Source organism: Patiria miniata, unplaced genomic scaffold (genome assembly GCF_015706575.1).
Source record: "Patiria miniata isolate m_02_andy unplaced genomic scaffold, ASM1570657v1 HiC_scaffold_20, whole genome shotgun sequence".
Taxonomy (NCBI): Eukaryota; Metazoa; Echinodermata; class Asteroidea; order Valvatida; family Asterinidae; genus Patiria; species Patiria miniata.
In genome coordinates, this window is record NW_024037059.1 from 37,820,335 (window position 1) to 37,844,430 (window position 24,096).

At 41.4% G+C, this 24,096-nt stretch overlaps 2 protein-coding genes across 2 annotated transcripts; both read left to right on the forward strand.

The window, feature by feature from the left end:
* Positions 1–667: 667 nt before the first annotated feature.
* On the forward strand, positions 668–9,693 carry LOC119728099. The gene is made up of 11 exons (XM_038200172.1): positions 668–697; positions 1,800–1,845; positions 3,939–4,045; positions 5,027–5,225; positions 6,073–6,807; positions 7,274–7,585; positions 7,686–7,768; positions 7,893–8,091; positions 8,376–8,461; positions 8,977–9,172; positions 9,266–9,693. The coding sequence occupies exons 1-11, from the start codon at positions 668–670 to the stop codon at positions 9,691–9,693; spliced, it is 2,421 nt and encodes an 806-aa protein (XP_038056100.1).
* A 90-nt stretch (positions 9,694–9,783) lies between these two features.
* LOC119729002 lies at positions 9,784–14,886 on the forward strand. Its single transcript, XM_038201482.1, has 7 exons — positions 9,784–10,315; positions 10,430–10,628; positions 10,779–11,084; positions 11,580–11,951; positions 12,059–12,157; positions 13,288–13,378; positions 14,500–14,886. The coding sequence occupies exons 1-7, from the start codon at positions 9,932–9,934 to the stop codon at positions 14,714–14,716; spliced, it is 1,668 nt and encodes a 555-aa protein (XP_038057410.1). The 5' UTR covers positions 9,784–9,931; the 3' UTR covers positions 14,717–14,886.
* Positions 14,887–24,096: the final 9,210 nt, after the last annotated feature.

Below are 24,096 nucleotides of genomic sequence, written 5' to 3' on the forward strand. Positions count from 1 at the left end.
CAGTTAGAATTTGGTACTTACAGTTTTATGGATGATTTAGGGGTTCGCTTTTGGTTCTTTTCGGGGGGGGGGGGGTGGTGGACACCGACCGACTGACCGATCGACCGACCGACACCCGAATGACTTGTAGAAGCTCTGTTGCCAGAGCTTAAAAAGTTCTGAACAAGCATTGAAATTAAGAGAACCAAAACAAGTTTCGATATATTAGTTCGGTTTACATGGTAACCGATTGTACGAACAAAAAAAAACACAGAGCTGACACACAAAACATCTGAATATATTGAACGCTGAGCTTTCTAATTTCCTCGCCGGGGCAAACATTGATCATGAATTAGGGTTTCTAAACATCGCGGGCTCGACCCTCTCCGTTTTTTTTCTGTCCGTTCACCTAAAAATAAATCGAAAATACGCGCATTCAATAAAACGTATACCGCTCAGATTTTCATCCAGCGTCTACGTTAAGAGTCTGTGGATGCTGTTAAATAAGTGCATTGTCTACAATATAACAGTGACCACAGAATTGTGAACATCAGTCAATTCATTCTCCGCCAAATTCGAAGAGCTGACTGGGTGTATATCCTAACTAAGTGTCGCCGAACATGACCGATCTGATCTTATGAATGCAATGGCTTTCTTGAGTTTCCATGATATTTCAAACTTTGGAAAGATGCGCGGACGGCTCGCTTTGTTTTTAGTCGTGAGTATACATGTATAGTCGTGTCCCCTAACGTGGCGCACTTCGAAGCTTACCCGACTTTCCTCGTGGAGTGTTGCCAAACGTCTTTGTTGACAAACCTCAAATTCATGCAGTAAAATACTAGTACTTTTACCTTATTAATGCTTGCTATTTAACCTCTGTGAACAATTTCGGTTTCATAAAATTCTATCCGAAATTCAAAAACGGTGGCGTCCGGAAATTGGGCACAAATTGGCGGAGTGTTCCCTAACGTGGCGCACTGGAATAAATCTCGGGACAATTCCAAATTAACATTTAAGAATTTCTGTAAACTTGATAAATTCTGATAAACAATTATTATCTCTACTTACATACCCAGCCAGATGTTTGTCAGAAAACTATTTTCTTATTTTTCGGGGCATCAAAGGGTTCACTAATTTGCACTTGAAAATAAAATCGGAAAATCACTCCAAAATAAATGTTTCTTCTAACTTGGTTACGTGTATGAACAGGAGTGTTTAGAACTTGATGAAATTTTACTTTCTGTGAAATTTCAGTTACAACTTTTGCTCTAGGTAGGCGCTACAGGCGAAAAATCAAAGTGCGCCACGTTGGGGGCCGCGCCACGTTAGGGTACATCAACAATATATCCTTTTTTTTTTAGCCAATCTGCGATGTGAAACAAAGAGACGTACATAGAGAAAGCTGCGACATGAGGTGTACCGATTTTGGACGCCATTTTGAGTCCAATAAGAGGAGCACCGTCCGTCATAAAATTCCGGCTGGGGTCATTTAACCACATTGCCAGCGCCATTGACAATTACTGACAATTTCTGATGTTAAGTCAACATTTAAATGATGGGTTTTAAATAATTGTGCTGAATTTCAGAGTCAAATTCCCCATTTTTTCCATAATTTTTTTTAAAATTCAATAACTTTCGGATAAATTTATCACGCAGTTTGTGTTTGTTTCTTTAAACTCAGATTCTATACACAAAATTGTATCCGTTAATTCAAACATACTAACTTAAGTCTTCCCCCCCCCCAAAAAAAAATGTAATACAATTCCTTTTGATCAATGATAACGAAGTTTTTGTTTCATGTCCATCTGTATTTATTGCAGGTGTTTCTGCTGGGCGGGGAGTATACCTGCGGTCAGTGCGTCGACGGTGAGTCAAACCGGTTTTTTTTAAATTTTTATTTAAGCCGGCCTCAGGTCGACCTGCGATTTGCTTGCGTCACGACGGAACCTTCGGCATCAAACAGAAAAATAATACTCAGGTCACAACATTAAAACTGAGAAATCGTGTGATTCTCTTAAAACAAGCGGCATCCCGACGCAAAATAATCTCAACCATGCTCATTATGTCACCCAAGACGCGACGATCCACCACGATTCCACAGTATAGACAGTCTATGTGGCTTCTTTGACAATAAGGGAATAATTATGTGCTTAGTCGGTTCGGCTCGAGCTATTATCAGCGCATTCCCCTGATACTTGTAATATTCCCATTCACAAATACTTTTTTGAGTCAAAAGCCGACACACTAGTCAAAAATTATCCAACGATTTTGTTGAACAGTTTTACTTCCTTTTTTACTTAACACCCCTCTAGCTATGGTATGGAATATCCTCTCGCGAGTAGTAGTAAACTATCTCCTTAATAGACCGCTTGCAGACGCGATCGATAATTGACGCGCGAAGGTGCACGACGCCATGTTATGGGACAAAATGTGCATAGATAGATATACGCTTGTCCCACAACATGGCGTCGCGCGCCTTCGCGCGTCGATTATCGAACGCATCTGCAAGCGGTCTATATGCATGATTGAAGCGCGCGTGGTGCGTATTGCGTGATGGTGCGCGGAACGCGGAGCGCCGGTGTTGGTGCTGATTGGCTACACATTTGAAAACAGATGGCTTGATACGCGCACGATCGCGACGTCGTCGTAGAAGTTGAAATGTTCTACTCTTGCGACTGTTTATTTTGTTGAGCACCGACTCAGGTCGCAAAAAATCGGCGGCTGAAATGTTCCCGACGGTCGTAGCTCAGACGCATTTTGATCCTGAAAAGTCAGTCGCCGACTGATCTGTGTCGTCGCAAGGTCGACCTGAGGGCGGCTTTATACTGATCAGAGTATGATACCAGCAGAACCCACCTTTAAAGGGAAGATACAACATTTGGAAACATCATAAAACGAAATTATCACATTATCACAAAATACCTTACTGGATCGTTAGGAAATGACAGTCTAAAAGCATCCTGTAAAATCGTAGCTCCTGGTGTGCTGATATTTTTAAGAAAAGTTGTGTTTTTCCAATGCTGGTCGGCCGACCAGCGTTGGAGAAAACTGGTGTTTTTTTTAAAAATGCTCCTTATTTTTCAAATTTAGATATTCCGCATTTTTTTGCACTTGATTACATACCTGTGAAGGAGTACAAGCCTGCTAGACTGATTCTATGACCTTACAATTCTCTAAAGTCTATAAATTGCTCTGTTTCATCTTAAGTGTGGTCTGGGAACCAGACTACAAGAACATGATTGGTTTTCTTGGTTTTCCAGCATCTACAATTGTCAAGCCCAAAAAGTGAAACAAGTCAGTTGAACAATTATTTGCTATAACATACTAATCCTCCAAATCCATTTATTTGGGAAAATTGCAGCAAAAGCAAATGTTGTACATTCCCTTTAGAGGATCCATGCAATGAATTTTTCTTAGGAACATATTCTGTGCAACTTTCTACTCCTCTCAAAATGTTTCAAAACTATTTGACGTTCCTTTTTTGGTTAATTTTTGACTAGTTTTGATTTTTGACAAGTTGCATGAGTTATTTATTTATGTTATTATCTATGTTGTTTTATCCCTCAATATTTACATTCATCTCTTGTATATAATATTTATAATTGTTGTGTTGTCATTTCGGTTTTGTTTTGTCAATTGTCTCCCAACCTCGTCCCCAGGGTGTCGAGCAGTACGCGACCTGCTCTCTCACCCTGGTATTGGATCATTTGCATGTGCAAAATTTTACCCACGTATGCAAATGAGGAATAGTCTGGTGCCTGCCTGTACGTTACATTAGCGTTTGTTTTTGTATGCGGTGTCTGGGGTAAAAACACAATCAATTCGTCGCGCCTACTACGCGCATGCCTGCCCACCGAAGCCTTTTATAACTTCCAGTGCAACGACTGTACCGAACCTTTCTCTAAATCGAAATACAATGCACTATCCTGATTCAAATTCTGTCACCCTTTGCTGCTCAGAATCACCTATGCCTCCGATTGTACCACCCACGACCTGGACAGCATGGTACAACGCTGACGATCCGACTGATGGTACGGATGACGAAACACTCGCAGCAGTCAGAGCGGTTAGTTTGTCTCTGCCTCTGTCTGTCCGTCTGTCCACATGTCATGTCACAAATTCCGCCCTTTTGGCTCATCCTCTTGTATTTTAACATAATTACAACTTTTTCTGCCCATGCTCAACTTGTCCGCAGCTCAGATTATATATGAGATCCAGGAGCGGTTATCGGGGGGGAGGGGGGGGGGGAGGGGGAGGGCCTAGGGGGGGGCTTTAGCCCTCCTAAAGTTTTGTCTATCCCCCCAAAATAAATTCCATAAAAAACGGCAGTAGCAAATGTTAGAAGGTGACGTCACTTGCGAACGGTGTCCCCTAAAAAAATAGTTGTAAGAACGGGGATTTGTACACTATAAGGTGATACAGTGTGCATGATAGTAGAATTTTATCAGCGCTCCCCATTGAAAATATGGTACAGCCCCCCCCCCCCCCCTCCCCTCTTCTTTTGATTTTCGGAGGCCTGAGTGTCTGGAGAAAAAAGGTCTACATTTCAGCACGCCTCCCTGCACAAATTACTGGATCCACCCTGCTAGAGCCCCCCCCCCCAGAACATAGGCTCTAGAACCGTGCCTGATGAGATCTGCTCCCACGTCTCCGGATGAAGTTGACAAAGGCGTTTTTGTTTAGCTTTTGGAAAATCCGGAGGTTTCAGCTTCAAAATGATATTTAATAGGTACTGAGACCATATCACGCCTTACGAGACACCATCTCGCCTTCTTGAAGAAAGGAAGGATGAAGTGATACAATCCTGAGTACCAAATTATGAGATTAACACGCATATATGTTAAAAAAACCACACTTCTGCTTGATGGATTGTATACATTTTGGGAGGTTGTAGGATTTTAAGTCAATGATTCAGAAAATCATAAATCTTCAAAAATTGTAAATTCCACCCCAAACATGACCTCAAAATGGTCTCATGTAGCTTTTAGTTGATCTCATTTGTTAACTTAAGATATCTCTCATTGTTTTTATGTCTTGCGTACATCAGGTGCATCCCTCAATCTGCGCCACTCCCACCCAAGCCGACTGCCGGCTTCGATTCCTGCACACCGATCACGTGACTGCTGCCCAGACGCTGTCCACTGGCTGTTCTCCTACCGGAGGGTTGTTGTGCCGAGATGCTGACCAAGCCGGCTTCGTGAGATGCCTGGACTACGAAGTCCGATTCCTGTGCCCGACCCCTGTCGGTGAGTACAACATATTAACACGATCATTCGTTTCCTTCTAAAAGTTCTCGTGGAAACAGTATAGAGCGTACTGCATAGAGGAGGCATATAGCCTATATGGAATATCAAACGTTTTTGATTTCCGTTCATTCGGTCGGCATGGGAACTCGATTGACAAGTTGTATTCGTGATACGTTGTTGCGCATGCGCGCTAGTCGAATGCCATTTACACGTCATCTCAAAATCCTTCAGCACTGAGAGGCGTAGCGAAGGGGGGGGCGCAACTTCCCCCTTTGTGGCATTTGATGACATCATAAAACATAACACAACAGTATTTTAAGATGTTTTTGAACGGTTCGGACGTCGTTTGCATCCCCCTCCCCCCCCCCCCCCCCAAAAAGAAAAAGCTGGATGCGCTACTGGTTTATTGGTATGTTAATACATTTACAATGAATGCACAAGAGTTCTGCTCATACACTCTAAAAAGTCCCAGGTCAGATTTGACCCGGAAAAGGGTCACGTGGGGCCTGACCCTTTTCCGGGTCAAAAAAGACCCTATTCTGGGTCAAAAATGACCAGGAAGATGAGTAACATAGTGTGATTTTGACCAAGAAAAGTGATTTTTTGACCTGGAAAAGGGTCAGGCCCCACCTCACCCTTTTCCGGATCAAATCTGATTCGGGACTTTTTAAAGTGAACCTATTCCTCTTGAGCATTGCACACACCTCAACCTCAAAGAGGGCTGCAGTTCAAACGAACTAAATGCTGGTCACCGTCGTCTTTGAGACACTTGTTATCCTGATGGTCGCTTTTCAAAAGATAGCGATTAAGTTAACTTGATATATGATCTTTGTTCGTTTATTTTAAGATGCCCTTCCCGAGCCACATTTTCACTGGGACATGAGCACTAAGGCATCGATTGACGCAGATGAACCTGTGACCTGTGGTGGCGCTCTCTCGTCCATCTACCCTAATACTGGTGGCATGACGGGAACCGTCGGTGGCGTCCTTACTGCCACCGACAGTTTCGACTCGTCTGATCATCTGTGTGCCGTCAGGAACCAGAAGTCGGGCTGGGTGGATTACGGCTCTGGAAACGACAAGTGCATCGCGGAGCCCGCCTGCTGCACCTCGGGGTTTACCGTAACATTTTGGATGAGGAATAGAACGCCCGCGGGCTTGGGTTACATTTCTATTATACTTTCCACTGGTGGTCAAGCTTCGAAGGCAAGGGGATTACTACTTTATGCTGTCGACTATTTTGCTTTGGATGTTCGTGGATTCCCCTCCTCGGCTTCGGTTTTTAAACTTTGGGTCAACGGCTACTATCCAGGTGATCAGTGGACTCATCATTCCTTCACCTTCGAGCCAGCAGTCGGAACAAAGTACTACAAGAACGGCACCTTTGTTGACTCTACCAACGTAACTTTTAATGAGGGTCCCGGTACTTCGCACTTCGACAACGTCGTCATGTTTTCGAGAAACAACAATCCAAGTACGTGGCCGTTTGCGAAAATCGATGGAGACTTCAGCAATTTCAAAATGTTTTACAAATACTTCAGCGGTACAGAAGTGCAAAACGAATATCTTCAAGAAACCTCGGGTAAGTGCCAGTTCACAAGCCAATTTATCCTTGAGGGTTTGTTAGCGAATAAGCAATATTTTTACGTCACTTTGGCACTAGTAATGTCTGCATTTATAACACCTCACCCACAGATTCTTTGTCTTGATTGGCCGAGAGCGAGTCACATTCTCCTCCAGTTTTGCATTGAAATTGAAGTTTATTATAACCAAGCAGAATCTGTGGGCGAAGTGTTATAAAACAAATATTGAATGCTTTATCTCGTGGTGAAGTAAAACTAGCCTCCCTCGGTGATCCATGGAGCATTCGCCTCGGGAAAATAGAATGTCCATGGATCACCTTGGGAGGCTAGTTTTACTACACCACTCGAAGCATTCAATGTTAAGTTGTTGAATTTTAGGCAGTAGAAACCTTGGCAATTCCTTCCTCATTTCGACCCGTTCGTTTTGCCTTTTGCAATAATTCATTATAATCCCAATTTGTTCAGAATCGAAGCTACTCATCCACTACCTGAGGAAGCACAGTCACGAGGACAGCTTTGGAGTCGAGTTGGAGTGCCTGGCCAAGGCCGGCAGTCCGCCGGCAATCGCCTGGCATCGCTCGGACGACGGTACCTACTTCGAGTCGGTTTCTCCCTCGGTGGATGTGGCCATCTACGAGAGTTTGCCCAACAGCTACAGGAGACGATCCGTCTTGGTGGTTCGCCATCTCACCTTGGCATCTGACGTCGTTTTCGTGTGTGAGGCAGTAGATACTGCCCGTGGAGGACATGTGTCCAAGGCGATAACCATTCCCAAACGTAGGTAGTCGTTTGGGTCAAAATCGCAAATAGTTTTGCTGAAAAAAATTAACAATCACTACTACTGCACTATACACACTCTCAATGTTTTCTTATACAGGTGCCATGTTCTGGACGCCGTGGCTGAGCGCTGATAGCCCATTGGATGGGGATGACAGAGAAACGCTGATCCAGCATCAACAGGTACAAAAAGGCCTAGCCAGGCTTTGATCTGGTCACGGAAAGGTTCATTTTATTGCACCAGAAATCACCTGTACCTCTTTCATCATTAATTCGTCCCTCCCTCTCTTCATCCGGATATTTCCAGGCATATGATCTTCCCTGCAAATACCCCAGCGACATCCAGTGCCGTACAGTTTATGACGGCATCTCGTCCAATGAGACTGGGCAGATACTGAACATCAACTGCACGTTGTCCTCCGGGTTGGAGTGCTTGGGTGCCGATCAGGGCGCAGAACATGACAACTCATGCTTTGACTACAAGGTTCGCTACCAGTGCCCTGAACGTAAGTGTTAATTCTTAACCCGGTTGGGTAGTCTCCGACAATTTTCCAAATTGAAAAGCGATTGACAGTTATCTCAGTTAAGCAACGTTGAAAGCAGCAGTACTTGGATGGGAGACCACATCAATATGTATGGCATGGAAGACCTGTTCATTATCATACGTAGGTTTTACGTCTTTCGGTTAAAATATGTATACTTCGTGAGTTGTTTCCATGAAGTCATCAGGATTAAGTACTTCCCCTGTCTGCTCTAAAATGATAAGTATTTTTTCGGTTATCCTGAGCAGCTCACTATCGTTGGACGCCATGGTATGATGCCTCGGACCCCGATGGAACTATGGAAGATGAGACGCTGGCTACTCACATGACTCAGGTAAGATACTAGGTAGTCATTCAACAAATTGTATCACATCAAGGTTCTGAGTAACCAATACCAAGGTCCTGAGTAACCTAAATCGAGGTCCTGCGTATCATATCAAGGTCCTGATTAATTATACAAGGTCCTGAGTAACCTATACCAAGGTCCTGAATAACCTGTATCAAGATCCTGAGTGACCTATACAAGTTCTTGAGTAACTTATACCAAGGTCCTGAATATCCTAAACAAGGTCCTGAGTAACCTATACCAAGGTCCTAAATAACCTGTATCAAGATCCTGAGTGACCTATACAAGTTCTTGAGTAACTTATACCAAGGTCCTGAATATCCTATACAAGGTCCTGAGTAACCTATACAAAAGTAACCTATACCAATGTCCTGAATAACCTACGTCAAGCTCATGGGTAATCTATACCAAGGTCCTGAGTAACCTACACCAAGGTCCTGAGTAAACTATAGACCTTAATTCACAACTCATTGATTCATGTACCTTTATTTCCAACTCTGAAGGCGTACCCTGATCTGTGCAGCCAGCCCATAGGTGCAGAGTGTCGCCTTAAGGCCACCCAACAAGACCTCATAGCCAGCGGGTACATTCCTGAGGTTCCCTATCTGTGTAACGCGAATGGATTCCGCTGTCAGCATGCGGATAACACCGGATCCTGCCCGGACTTCGAGGTGCGCTACAGGTGCCCAGAGACGGAAGGTATTGATTAAATCTTGTCCTTCCTTTTGTGGTGTGGAAGGAATTTTATTTTTTCTTCTTCATTTTTTAAATTCTAGTTTTTCCTCCTCATAGCCACAGATATTGGCATCGACTATCTCCGACCACTGCACTCCCCAAGCGACACAATCGTTCGGCTGGAGTGTAGCGCCACCCCCGGTCAACCCACGCCACCCGGTTTCAACCTAGAGTGGGCGTGGTTGGATCGCACACGTCCCTCTGCGGCTGTTACGTTTACAGAGGGTCCAACCGTCGACATCTTGGTCAATGCATCTCATCCCAACCACTGGTCGTCTGTCTTGACGATTGTCGACTTCGCTTATACTGAATATTCAAGCAAAACTCTGGTGTGTCTTGCACGGGACGGCATAGTTCTTGCTGTTGAGACTATACTGCCACTTTTCGGTAAGCTTGACGCCATCTGTAGTAGTGCTGACGCACATCTGTTCACTCCCCGAAACTTGTTTTTGAGTATCATGATTCCCCTCTTTGTATCCCGCTAAAGAATGGTTCAGCTTATCGAGTAATCACGGATGAGTACGAGTACAGGAGAAGCATGGTATATCTGATTCATGTATCTTACTTCACTTTTCAGAACGCCTTGAACCTACCTTGCTGGAGTTTTGGAAGCTGAGCGGAGAGCCAAGCCTCAACTATCCAGATCCTTCTTCTTGCTCGTCCGTCTCAGAAAACACCTTCCCGTCGACCATTGGCGATCACAAGTCACGTGTCATAGGTCACATGACATACATAGACGCCCCGGCCGTCGTAGATCACGCATGCGCCGTTTTGAGTGACACCGACAGCGCGCTGGACCTCGGCAGCTTCGACGGGGAGTGTGTATCGTCTCCCGACCTTTGCTCGCGCGGCTTGACCTTTGCCCTCTGGGTCATGGCGTTTGACCCCGTGCAGATGACTTCTGATTGGTTCTTTTTGAGCTCCGGAGGTCATAGTTCGTCTGCGCATGGCATTGCGTTTTACCAATCTGCCTCTGACTGGTCGTTCAGGTTCAAGCTCCGTACATCTACGAAATATGTCGGTGAAGCCGTCGTGCCCAACAGTAAAATATCGAAGGAGATGTGGTTTCACCTGGCCTTGGTATTTGACCACAACGATGGAATAAAGGTATCCATCTTTCTTTCATTTCTGAAATTACTATTCTTCGTGAAAAGTCAAACACAATTGAGAATTCCAAAGGCTTTTTTCCCCATCTTTACCAATTCAAAATTTCTTCAACAGGTCTACGTAAACGGAAATCTTTCGGCGGAATCGCGTGATTTCCAAAATGAAGTGAAGAATGACGGTGAAGTCAACTTCGTCGTTGGTGCTGCCAGCACCTCGTCCGGATTCTCTAAAGCGGCATTCAGTGACTTGAGGGTGTACGCAGGCGCAATGACCCCATCCCAGGTCATGGATGTAATGACCTGTAACTCCCTGAGTAAGTTTCTCCAACAATGTTTAATTATGCTCGTTTTCAGATGTAGAGGCACTTGCTTGACTTATGATCAAAGAGGTGTTGAATGAATGACGTCATTCAGATTTCCCTGTTCTTATATCAGTTTACCTCTATTGTTTTCTTCACATTCAGATGTTTCTTTTGAAATCACCGAGGTCCGACAATTACAACCTCCGCTAGACAGCGCCCTCAGTTTCGAATGCCGAGCCCGGGGGATCCCAAACCCCATTCTCGAATGGGAACTCAAAGGCGGTAATGGAGAGTCGACAGTCCCTTCTAGCTCTCCACAATCTGTCGAACAGACAACTATCAACGTGACCGAGTGCGTGACGAGATCGACACTTCGAGTGCACTCCAACTCGGAGAATTTTACCATCGCAGTTTGCCGCGCAACGTCCTCTGGTCAGGAACTTGTGAAGGACCTGACAGTAGTTATGCGTAAGTGCTTACCACAGCTTACAGTCATTTTGACCATAGCAAGTCGTCCGTATTAAGGCCCTCCACTCAAGACACAGACTAGGTGACTGATTCTTCCCAAAGAGGCGCGAATCTTTCGATACCCCTGAGCAAAGACACTAACAAATTTGGAGACCGCCATCATGTGCCCATTATCATGTTGCGGCCATCTTGATTTTTCTTCCCATTCAATTCAACGTAACCAAAGCGAGGCTGGAAAAAAAATAGTCTGGTTCCTTTTTGCACAAAAAAAAATATCTTTCAGTACTGCTATTGGATACAGGGAACATGACTGAAATGGTGGCAGCATGATAAAGGTCTATTAGGCAGTTCCAGAGGTCGCAAGTTCATTCAAATTCTGCTGATGTCAGTTTGTTTTGTTCACCCTAAAAATCTGCGCAAAACTGTAAATTATCCCTAAACTAAGAGAGCGAAGATAGATTATATTTGAAGTGGTTCTTTTCGTCTTCATTTCAGATCGGGCAGAAACTATTACAACTAGCGCCGTGACAGCAGCAGTCACCAACCAACAAAGCCACCAAACTACCAGTTATACCAAGCAGCCTGGAGGTGACGTCATCACCGTAAAACCCACGCAGAATGGAAAGACTGGTACCCGAGGGGTGACCAAATCGACAGACACTACAGAGGCGTCAAGGAAGGAGGCAGCAGATAGAACGACATGGCAGTCATCATCAACCGCGGTCATCATCACCCAGACACTTTCAGGCAGTCGTGTGACCCCTGACCCAACACCGGAAACCATCGGAGAGGGAGAGGCAACCATCGTTACCATGGACGCCGCCGACACAATGCGCGCTGATTCTGGCGATACCACCCGCGAACCCGGTACGTGTAGAATGGTTGACTTTCTCTAACTACACCTATTGTTCGTTGATTATCGCGAACAGCTATGACTCGAAATGTGCTTTCCTGATTGTATTTCTTCATTTCAGACGACCGTGAGACCCCGGAACCCAGTGTAACAATGAGCTCTCCAAACGATGTTGACGGAGACGATGATTTGGAAGAAACGCCTGGTCAGAAATCGAAAAGTAAGTATGGTGGGACACAATATTTATGGGGCTATGAATATTGTGCTGCATTAGGAGCACTAGATTGTATTTTTGCAATGAGCATAGTGAATATAATATTCAGAGTTCCATTGTAATTTTCGATTTTTAGCTGCGGGATAGCAACTCAACAAATCGTCATGTCTCTTCGCTAGTCAGTCAGTTAACAAACGTTAACATATTGTCTATTGCTCCTACATATGTTGACCGATTTCAACCAAACTTTGGCAAAAGTATCAGTAGCCCTGCCCCAACATGTCACATGACCAAACTGGGGTCAAAGGTCATCATTGGGTCACTGGGGTCAACAACCTGATTTTTTTTTAAACTCAAAACCCTACTCCTTCCAGAAATTACATGGCACAACCACGTGACTCATGCATGAACACGAATTCGAGATCCGATCAAGCTTGTTTTTTTTATTGATTTTTATAGTCAATTTAAGCGCAACTGATAGGATTACATTGCATCATTCTGATGTTTCCCGCTATTCTTTAGAATAAGTCGGTTCGATATCCGTACTGCACGATTTGACGAGATCCACGACGGGGATTTGCTGTATATATTGCGTGCAAAATTATAAGAGGACACCAAGACAATTTGAGAAAACTTGGGTTGCATGTTGCAGCTTTGGTTGACATTGCGTCGACAAGCTCGTGTACACACCCACCCATGACCCTGTGGAGACATGGGTATAATAGGGAACAAAAAACTGAATACGTCTCCACAGAGCAATTTTTATTGATGAATACGTCTCCACAAGGTTATCACGAAATATATACATGTATATGGATTTTACTCAAAAACTAGGAATTTCCAAGATGTGTTGATCAGCCGCAAATTGAAGTATTTTATGTATGAAGGGATAATGAAGTCCGAATTTCAGCCCAGGAAATTAACTCTGGTTAAAATAGGAGCATTTTGAAACTACACTTTCAAACTCAAAAACTTAAATGCACGAGAACAAAGAAATGACCCCACAAGGATACAAATTCCAGTATGTGTGTAAATCCGTGTGTATATCTGTTGTGTTTATGGGAGAGCGAAAAAAAAAATCGGATTTATTAAAAAAAAACGTGCTCATATGATGGCTTGGTTTTGATTGGCTGCAGGCAAGCTGACTTGGCTGGCACCCGTGGGAGTGTGCATCGCTCTGCTGGGAATACCTGCCGCTTTTGTCCTTCACTACATTTGCAAAAAGAAGTAAGATTCACGATTTTTTCCCCTTCAATTTCTGAGTAACTCTCACAATTACACTGAGTTGTACATATAGATTTAAACAAATTGAAAATAGACAATCACGAACATGATTAAGCAAATTGACTGTAAACGGAACATTCTCAGCAATTTTTGGGATTGGTTTTTTAAAATAGTTCCACGAAATAATTCAGCATGGATATCAGAAGTGTTATCTTAACACCGCGTCACACAGTTGCAGAAAAGTCCATCACCAGTCAAATAACTTGTCAATCGTAAGTTAGTTTGAAGAAATGCAAATGAACAACGACAAAGGAAAGCATTTGTCACAGTTCATTATTATGTAATAACTTGTCATTCGACTTGAGTCTGAGTAACTTGTGTGGTATGGAGCGCCAAAGCTGCCTTCGATAGTTCGCTATCATTAATTTTGATTCGTCAGATTGATCATTCCATTCGGCAAATTCACCATTCCATTCGGCAATGTTATCATTTTTTTTTTTGCTTGGAATTCCTCATTCTGTTCTGGCGAATTCACCGTTCTATTCCGCAATTTATCATTCCCCTTCGTCCATTTTATCGCCTCATTCTGTGAATTCATAATTGCATTCTGCAAAATTCACCTTTCCATTTGGCGATTTTATCATTTCATTCGGCAAATTCTTCGTTGCACTAGGCGAAGTCATCCTGATGAATTCGCCGAATAAAAATGATGATTTTGCGGAATGAAATATTGATTTCACTGAAAGGAGTGATGAATTCGCCGAATGGCATGATGAGTCTGCCGAATGGAATGATGACTTTGCCGAATGGAATGATAAATGTGCCGAATGGAATAAAGAGTGTGCCGAATGGCATGATAAGTTTGCCGAGTGGAATGATGAGTTTGCCGAATGGCATGATGAGTTTGCCGAATGGAATGATGAGTGTGCCGAATGGAATGATGAGTGTGCCGAATGGAATGATGAGTATGCCGAATAAAATGAGTCTGACGAATAAAATGATGAGTCTGAAAAATGGAGTGATATGAACGATTGAATGCAGTTATGGCGTTCCATAGTAATGGACTTGCGATTGACCAGTGACGACTCGACCACAACCTAGTTTTTAATCTTTAATCTTTTCAGAAATAATTCAGTTCACGACTTGGCTGCGCTGTTGTCGACCAAGCAGGTCACGGTACCCAGACCCAAGTCCATCGAGCGATATCGCGGAGCCACGCCCATGGCCCCGCCCAAAGCCACGCCCATCCCCACGCCCACCCAGCAGGCTATTAGGATGGTGGACGTTCATGAGGTCAATGACCCCTTCGACCTCACCGAGTCTATGGAAAAGAACATGTAACTATATTACTCTCGCATTCAGTCGATAATGAATTTACAAATAATCGATTACCAACTGTACGACTTATCGATTTCGAATTTTTAATGAATAATCGATTATCAAATTTAAATGTAATCGATTCAAAATTTTATGAATAATCGATGAAAGAATAAGGCAATAATATGTGCTGGGCCGGTTTCAAACAAGTACGTTTAAAACAGGCTAGGGGCCTTGACTACGATAATGGCCTTCGCCTTCTGCTCGGGCCGTTATCGGCGACCAGGCCCCCTGCCGGTTTTAAACGTACTTGTTTAATACCGTCCAATCACATATTTATCCCATTCAAAAATACCTTTCGGTCAAAAAGTCAAAATAAGTCACAAAGTATAAATATTCAACGATTTTGTTCAACAATTATACTTCGTGTTTTGTGAAACATATCCCTCTAGCTATGTTTATGGTATGTGCCTCGCGTGAGTAGTACCAAGAATTCCTTATATAGCGATGTGGCGCAGAACGCAGCGGTGCCTGGTAGTGTGAATTTAGGACTCCATGAAATACGGACTAATTGGTAGTACTGCGCATGCGTAAGTAAGATAATTAGGAGAGTGACTAGTCACATGTGAAGGTTCAACCAGTAAAAGGGTAAAATGGACCAGATTTCATAGGAGTCCACATTTCATGTGACACCGGGAAAAAAGTGTTTCAAACCAGTCAGTGTTTTATCAACCGTTTAAAACCACGTGACAGGCTTTCGACCAATAGGAATGGGTAAACTGTCTTACATATTCATGAATTTTGTTTAAACTTTTGATTATTGTATTTGTCAATAGTAATTTTCAATGTTCAGTGGGAACTTGATACAGTGCAAACCGTAAGTGCAATTATTTCCAAATTAGCTCCGTATTTCAGTGTTTAAATATAGATTAACGTCATCGTTCTAGGTAATGAAGGGTACAAGTACAACACGTGATCGTTTTTATTTATGCTCTTTATTTATTCGAAGTAACTCCACAAAATCCACGACTATTTTCATATTTTATTGATGAATTTTAGTCTATTTCTGTGAATGTCTAATAATGCTTTGTGTTCTAGAAAGTAGCAGGTTCTAAATCCGTTCGATTCAGTTCTTTTTTAAATCTAATTTTATTGATTATAAATAAACCTAGTCAGTATCCAAATGTAGTTTATTTGATGTTTTGTGAGACAGCCATAAATAAACAAGCATTTTGATTCTCTCGAAGCCTTTGTAGCATCGACCTTGTTTTTAGTAAGGTTTGACATATTATAATATTGAATAAGTCGCATTGTTTCACGAAATGTTGCGTTTCATAATTTTACATTCTACTACAAACATACAATTAGTACATCGAGACTATTATATACACGTTTAATAAAGCCTGAACGTTGAGCCCTGGTGGCGCGCTTCCGGACCTCTCGAATAGGAAAATCAGCGTGTAAAAGTCGGAGTTTTAAAAATTATTTTTTTGGTACATTGATTTCTTGAGAAAATCACCCTCGGAAAAGGCCTTTGTCAAATTGTTACTAGCATCTCAATTTATGGAAACTCACATGACGTGAAAGAGAAATATCGTGCCAAAAATCGACCTCCAACTTCCGAAAATCTAAAATACATGTGGACTAGTGGAACTTGGTGTACTCGTACACAGTTGAACATTTATGAAATAATTTCGTGGCGGTCATAATGTTAAAACTGAAACTTAAATAGGAGACTAACATGTCTTTTGGGACACACAATTTTTTTGAATAAACTTGAAGGACTAATTCTCATTTACAAACAAATCTAAATGACCGTTGCTACGAACTGTATTCAAGCAAGCCCGACTAAACCTAGAATCCATCGGATGTAGGTAGGTATTCTTCGCGTCGGTGTCATTTTCGTTCTCACGCAAGTACGCGATGTGAAAACAAACTCGATCGAACAAGGAGATCTAGGTACGAAAATCCGGATGTGAAAGGTCTTAAGTAAAATTTGTTTCTAAACATCTCCAACTGAATTCTTATATTTTTTTCTTATGGAATGCCTAGATAAAATTCCGACATGAATATTTCTTGGGGTGATTACGATTTATAGAAATCATTCTGTCAACAAATTATAGTAAGAGAAAGAGCAACCCCGTGTAAAATGCCCATAGAAGGGTGGCGGAGGGATCCCGAAGCTCAAAGACAAAATGGCGTACTTTCAGGCTTTATTGTCATTTGGGTCCAAACTAGCGGTTGGAAATGCATGATTTGGAATGATAGGAAAGAATTCATCATGTATTACCTCAATGAAGGTCAGTCATTGCAAAAATGTTGAAAAGACATGAATTTGGGACCGAGAAACATTTCAGTTTTGGTAGAAAATACTTTGAAATGCACTCAATACTCCATAGACTTTGTACACAGCCAAAGAACTGGCGTGTGAATACTATATTCTGAAAAAAAGGGTCTTCATTTTATACACAATTCCTTGTACAACTCTTAGCAAAGCTTAAAATTGTTTATGCCAGTTCGCTCTTTTGGGGTTTTTTCATTACGAAATAATGAACCTTGGGAGTAAACAACAGTTGCTGCGCGGAATAATACCCATAAAAAAGCTCACAATTTTTCAAAGATTGGTTGTCGGGCTCTACCGCGAAATTAAAACTGACGCAATAGGGATCCTTCAGGCACTTGACACCGCACTGTATTAAGGTGCGGACCTGGTAGAACTTCATCTTGTAGGAGGATGGCGTGCTCCAGTGCGGCCGTAAGACGTCGTAGTAACCCATGGAAACGGCTGGACCGGAGTGACAAAAAAAAGTGGAGAAAATAACATAAAAAGCCATATTACTAAGGCAGCTTGAGTCGTAGACAAAATGATCGACCCGTCCCTGGCCTTCTGTGTGAAATTATCATACAGTTCGCGGAATCGTAAACATGGGAATATATATGTGCTTGGTCGGTTTTAAACGCCCTGTTCAAGACCGGTTGGAGTCCGGATGCTGATAATTACCCGAGAAGAATCCCATTCAATTAGCCTTTTCGGTCAAAAAAACACAAAATTTTCGGTTCCAAAGTCAAATCAAGTAAAAAATTATAAATTTCAAACGATTTTGTTCAATTGTTTTTATTTCATATTTTTGAAACTCCCATCTAGCTATAATATGGTATGTCCATGTCGTAAACAACCCCTTATATGGAGATTGGCGCGCGCGTCGCGCGTACTGCACCTTGTGGCGCAGAACGCAGCTGTGCCGGTGTAGTGTGAATTTAGGACTATGAAATACTGACTCACTGGTAGTACTGCGCATGCCTATGTGAGCATTGCGAACGTTTAACCAATAAAACGGTAACCAAAAGGCACCGGATTTCATAGGAGTCCAAATTTCACGTGATACTGGAAACGTGTTTAAGACCAGCCAGCCGGTCTTAACCAATCATTTAAAACCGGCCACGTGATGGGCTCTAGACCAATAGGAATGGGTAAACTGTCTTAGGTGTTTATGAATATGCTTTTACACTCAATTATCTTCAACACAAGTGTATACAAAATAGTCTTAATGAATAGTCTTAATTTGATTTAAATTAAATTAAACTAAACTCAATTTACAAACAGATTATCAGATTAATATGGTGTCTCTCCAAGTAAAGAAGAAAGTCGAAGAATGTGGAAAAGAAAAGGTAATACAAAAAGAGAAAAATGTTAAAACGATAAAATAAAAGAAAACATTAATAAATTTTAGTGGCATTATGATGGTGAATAGAAATAAATGTAAGCTACAACCAAAATGTTAACTGTAAAAATACAACTGTTCTTCAAAAGTTGAAGTTTGAAGGAGAATCGGTAAAACTTAAAGAAAAAAAGGACCAATAACATAAAAATATGTTTCAGCCCTGTACGCAGTAAGTCTATGTCAAGTTTTTGTAATTTTTCAAAAGATTTTTAAAGAAAAAATATTCAAGATACATTAATTTAAAAGAAAAGAAAATCCCTCTTTTCATTTGGAAAGGAGAATTTGAAATTGAAATAAAAAAATAACCCAAAAGCATTAGGAATAAAAAGCTATACAACGCAATTACCTTATGAATCTCTCCTCTCTCAGGGCCCCGCACTGAACAGAACAGGTATCATTTTTTGGATAAACATTCGAGTGCTTGCAAATAAATCACTGTGGTCTACAGGGTTAGTAAAACAAAATGTCCCTTTGGATACGTTTCTGTCTCTCACAAAAACGGGAAAGGTAATACCAGTTTTTTTCTCTTCCGCCAACATTCGATCGACCACATTCAGTACAAGTTTCACTGATATTCAACCATGCATGAAAAGGATACAGGCCTTTCTTTATGACTACCCGAAAACACTACCGACACAATGTTTCCTAATTTTTATATAAAGGGGATATTTAACGTTATTTAATGGCCAGTAGCACCCGATTTCACGAAGCGCTGAGACGCGTCGCAACCCGACTTACGACGTAAACACATCGCAACTCGCGACGCGTCGTATGATCCATTTCACGAAACCTGCCATGTGTTGAACGCGTCGTAAATTTAAACACAACCGCCGTTTTAAGATTCTGTCCACGGATCACAAAAAAAGTTCAGTGTTGTTTCAGCAAAACGAAAACAAATCACATGAGGATGTGTGTGAATTGTTTTCGTTTTGCTTAAAGAACGCACACTTTTTTGTGATCCGTGGACAGAACTTTAAAATGGTGGTTGTGTTTAAAACTCCGTAACTTAAAAAGTACATAAGTGATGTGAAAGATTTTTGCACTAAAAGAAAGCTTATGAATTGGGCTTTCTTATTCAAGATTTTGAAAGTGCTACATGCAGAACTTCACTTAAACAATGGTCCCGACATTTGGGTTTCGGTTTTTTTTTACTCACCCTGTATAGACGCATCTCTGGCTCATGACAATCATTTCTCCTCGCAAAGAAAGCTGCAAGCAGCATCAACTGGAACGTTAATAAATGTTACCTTTACATGACGCCGTCTTCGAATTTTCTCACTGTTTCACTGATCGATAAAATAGCAAGCAAGGTCGTCTTGATTGCATCGATACGCATCACACGCAAGACATCACAGAAAATGTCAAGCACAAGTTCAGGCATTTCTGAACAATGTGCGCCGAGTATACACTTGAATTGTTTCTTAACAGTACAGGAAAATATACCCTAGCGATTGATTATCACGCTTTATATAACCGACATACATATCCTTGCATTTGATTGGTGGAACTCACATCACGTGACATTCGTTATTACTCCCATTCACGCCGGTCTCAAACAAACAAACAGACAAACAAACCAGTGTACGTTATTCGAGTGTGTATCGATACCTTTTCCATGCTTAAGCTATAGCTTTTATAACGCACCGAATTCCCGCAGTATCGACTCTTTGTTCGGTATCGACCTTTTAAATAGAGCCGCGAAGACGTCAGACGTAAACTTCTTTGGTAAATTGTGTGTCTTGTTGCGTGGATTCGAAACACCGCTTCGATTATCCGATTGAAGATTGCTTGGTTGTCGCTGTTTCTGGCGGCGTCGCCATCGAAAATGGGTGCGTTGTATTGACATGGCGGACAGGACGAAAAGACGAAGTGAAATAGAGGTCTGTTTAATTACAAAATGGGTTGGTTGAGTTAAACAGGGGCGAGATGACAACAGAAATCACTCCATTTGCGATCGATAGACTATAGCAGTCAGGATGTTCACGGCTCCAGAAATTACTGGTACAATTATGATTTCATTCCGTCAAATTAACAAATTGTGGCGCGAGAGCTTAAATTCTTACTGAAATCACATGCATTCAAGATGATTTTGTTAACTTGTTGAAATCAATCGGCCCAAGGTCACTCTTTGGGACGAAAACAACAGTACGCGATTCCGTTGCCGTGGTTACTCATCCGCACAATATTGTCTACGATTCGTTTCCGGTACTGCTTGGGTTTAAATGCCACCGTTGCAGTCTGGTGACGTCATGCTGCTTTTGTACTCAGTACATCTGGCATGGATGGATTCCAAAAAGCGCAGAATGAAAAGGGTGCATAAGTGCGCATGCGCAACACGGTGTGTTTGATTGGCTAGCGAGCGAAAGGAAAAACAAAACCACCGACATGTTTTGCCATTGTCTTGTTTCCAGAACTGCATGGCACTATTGTAACATGCCGAACATGTCTGCAAACTGCATCAGATAAAAGGAGATTTTTCCCCCGTCTGTTTTTAGATTAGCAAGATTGCAAACTCCGGACAGATTTGGGAGTCGAAAATGTTGATGGGAACTACAGTCAAAATGAAGATGCTGTTCATAAGTATGGTGAGTTTTCTTCTCTTTTTTTCCCTCTCAAGATCACCCCAGAGAAATTATTTTCCCCCAGAAAATTCCAAATGCGCAGCTTAATTAGATTACGTCATTTCAACTTGTAATAATTTTAACTTATCGCCACTTCAGTTTTTAAGAAAGCATTAATGCAATTCAATCATTTAGAATCTACTTAATACATTTAAGGCAACCCACTTGCCTTAATTAAAATCAGAAGATTCAGCTTATTATAATTTAAGTAATTGCAACTCACATACAAAGGGAATCTAGTTATGAATAAACTGATGGAATTATCTGCTACTTTGTAAGATTTACCAAATTGTAGTAGTGCTACATACTTCAGGGTATCCTCACTTATCACAACATAATCTCGGTACACATTATAACGAAGTTCCAAGTTGAATTTTCATATTCAATATCGACAGCACTACAGTGAAAGCACATGTGCACTGTTTGCATTTACTGTTAATGTTCTAAAGACAAGACTCCGCGCGCATTCACTGAAGTGCTCGATTTACAACAGGGATTCGATGGCCACGCAATGCCATTTAATATTATCTCCATAACACTCAGAATTCATCGTACTACTCCTGCTGGTTGGTTGGACGTGAATACAACCCCCCCCCCCCCGAAAAACTGTATATTATGTTCGCACGAAAAGCAATTTGATGTCAAATACATACAACCTGATATTAAAACAATTTTTATTGAACATTGAATTTATCATTGAAGACTTAAACACTTTAAGTTATACCCACTCTTTGTGATTTACGTGTTTATTACTCAAACTTGCTGATCAAATCTTACGTATAATTAATGACTCTTTTATCGTTATTAGCTTTACTTAGCTTTGTTGTGTTTTTATGACAAAAATACTTCACGTTTCATCTTCAAGATATGGATTTAATATTTAGTACTAATATGAATTAAGTGCACGTGAGGAATCTGCTTTTTGAGTAATATTAACCAAATAGTTTAGGTATCATTAACTCAATTTTAAATGATGTTGTGTTTACTCATTTTCTTGGTGTGGATGAAACTTAATAAATTAAGTATAATTCACTTTTAACATTTTATGCTTTTTAGACTCAAATATCAACGTAAAAGCAACTAAAATTGAGTTTTAAGTATTATTCAATCATTTAATTGGTCTAATATTACTTCCGCTAGGGTTCATTTTTTTTAGTGTAACGGGGAGGGGGTGAATGCAAAATGAAAGAGGGTACTGGGTGGGGGTGGGTGATCCCATTGTTTATCCCTTGGGTCGAAATGGGGGGTGGGGCATGGGCGTCAACAGGATTTTTTTCGGGGGGGGGGGGAGGAGGCAAAGCACACCCCCCAATTAAATCATTGTATTTTCTCTAGCATATTCTCAAGTCATCATTTTTCGAGGGTAGGCGGGGGGCCGGTGGGGGACATAGCAAATATGACGTCACACCTCTTCTTTTTTCCCCTCTTTTTTTTTGGGGGGGGGGGCTTTTCGGGGGGGGGAGGCAAGCGCCCCCTTGCCCTATCCTAGCGAGGCCCATGCAGTAGGGGAATATATCCCCATACTCTGTGGGTTTTTTGCCCGTGCATATAATTCTCCACTTACACTTGATACACGTTGCATCAATGCTACGAGAACTTATGAGGATTTGTTGGTACCCGCGTCACCTTTATGCGATAAATTTCCGTTATTACGTACCCAATTTTGAAATTCGGGTTTGTCGTTTCTTGATCCAGTATTTGATTCTACGACCTCTGTCTACATCGGCAAACTGTGTTGATGGTAAGTCAATTCGCTTCTTATACACATTTTGTTTGTCCCATGTGTCAAATATTAACTACATGGTGGTGCCAAACGAAGGGAACCCACTTCCGACATCAATTTCCAAATACTTGTTAAGCACATTTCAAAAATTTCAAATTAATGGTATTAAAATATTAATCTTTAAACATAGGTAACGAAAAATGATTGCAGATGCATATTCTGTCTCTGATATGGTAGTTTAAACATGTCATATGCCAAACCTGTTTGTCCATGGACGGCTTTATTCCATCCGCTTGACTGAGCTCCGGAGCTTGATTTCAAGACAAAAAAAGCACTACACTAGACTTACTAGTGGACAACAGTAATTTTGGTGACTTGTATTCAAATTAGCATAATAACACTATTCTTGCGATTTTTGTTACAGTTTTTTTCACCACGTATAGTTGAAGAGCTACACTTCACTAAATTATAAAAAAAAAAACAGTTGAAATCAGTTAAGTAAGTAGGTTAACTTTACCTATCGAAAGTGGGTTTCCCTCTTTTTGCACAACTCTGTACGGATGTACTTTCTGTCGTTTTACCATGATAGTCTCCACATTGACGTTTGCAGCTTAAGAATACCTCTTGCGTGTATAATGATTCTACTACACGCGCGTCGCTATCGGCATGGATTTTAGGCTATTTTGGGTTTGGAGAGCTTTTGGTTTTTTTAATTGATTGCCCACAAAACAACAAATTCGCACACTCAAAAGGCTCCTTTGAAGTTAGCTATGTTGGCTTCCTTTAACATCGTCTCGTGCTTGCTAGCTACACATTTCATCAGTTCTAATGGTAATATTGTGCTTGCATTTAATATTTTGTTTTATCTAAAGTCAGCCGATTTTGAAATCCTGTTTTACTTTCTAATATGAATGAGTGATGACTCATTAATGCTTGTTTACTGATTTAAAAGATTAACGTGTCCCTTTTTTATAGCCTACTTCTTAATTTGTACAGGGTGAGTAAAAAAAAAACCGAAACCGAAAATGGCAGGACACATTTTTGAATGACGTTTTGCCTGTATGACATTCAAAATCTAGGATACGAAAGCCCAGTTATTAAGCTTTCTTTTAGTACCTCAATATGGAGACTGTCACGAAACGAAAACAAAACGAAAACAATTCACATGCATCCCCATGAGAAGTGTTTTCGTTTTGCTGAAAGAACACGAACTTTTTTTGTGATCCGTGGACAGAACTTTAAAACGGTGTTTCTGTTCAAAATTCCGTAACTTGAAAAGTACATGAGTGATTTGAATGATTCTTGTACTAAAAGAAAGCTTTATAATATTGAAACTTG

Coding starts and splice junctions, on each gene's coding strand:
- LOC119728099 (XM_038200172.1), top strand. CDS start 668: ATGCGCGGACGGCTCGCTTTGTTTTTAGTC. Junction 1,846..3,938: donor CTGCGGTCAGTGCGTCGACG/GTGAGTCAAACC, acceptor TTTGCTGCTCAG/AATCACCTATGCCTCCGATT. Junction 6,808..7,273: donor ATATCTTCAAGAAACCTCGG/GTAAGTGCCAGT, acceptor CAATTTGTTCAG/AATCGAAGCTACTCATCCAC.
- LOC119729002 (XM_038201482.1), top strand. CDS start 9,932: ATGACATACATAGACGCCCCGGCCGTCGTAGATCACGCATGCGCCGTT. Junction 11,952..12,058: donor CGATACCACCCGCGAACCCG/GTACGTGTAGAA, acceptor TCTTCATTTCAG/ACGACCGTGAGACCCCGGAA. Junction 13,379..14,499: donor CACTACATTTGCAAAAAGAA/GTAAGATTCACG, acceptor TAATCTTTTCAG/AAATAATTCAGTTCACGACT.